Source organism: Haliaeetus leucocephalus, unplaced genomic scaffold (genome assembly GCF_000737465.1).
Source record: "Haliaeetus leucocephalus isolate CR32 unplaced genomic scaffold, Haliaeetus_leucocephalus-4.0 Scaffold175, whole genome shotgun sequence".
Taxonomy (NCBI): Eukaryota; Metazoa; Chordata; class Aves; order Accipitriformes; family Accipitridae; genus Haliaeetus; species Haliaeetus leucocephalus.
In genome coordinates, this window is record NW_010972611.1 from 347,181 (window position 1) to 347,420 (window position 240).

At 73.8% G+C, this 240-nt stretch overlaps 1 protein-coding gene across 1 annotated transcript in view; it reads left to right on the forward strand.

Annotated features, from left to right (window-relative positions):
• Nucleotides 1-123: 123 nt before the first annotated feature.
• The window catches only part of KCNN3 (potassium intermediate/small conductance calcium-activated channel, subfamily N, member 3), a 16,538-nt gene continuing 16,421 nt past the window's right edge, over nucleotides 124-240 (forward strand). Inside the window, exon 1 of the mRNA XM_010564172.1 lies at nucleotides 124-236. Within this exon, the coding sequence (XP_010562474.1) occupies nucleotides 124-236 (113 nt within the window). The remainder of the gene's footprint in view (nucleotides 237-240) is intronic.

Genomic DNA, 240 nt, shown 5'->3' on the forward strand with positions numbered 1-240 from the left:
GGCGGCGGCGGCGAGCGCGCGGCAGCGGGCGAGCGCGCGGCGCCCATTCATGATCCAGCTCGCGGGGCCGGTGCCCGGTAAAGCGGAACCGGTGCCCGATAAAGCGGTGCCGGTCCCACCGTTATGGAGACATCGGGGCATCTCCACGATTCGGGCGTGGGGGACCTGGAGGAGGACGGTCGGTGTCCCTGCCCCTTACCGGGGGACGAACGGTCACCGCCACCACCGCCGCCGCCGCCG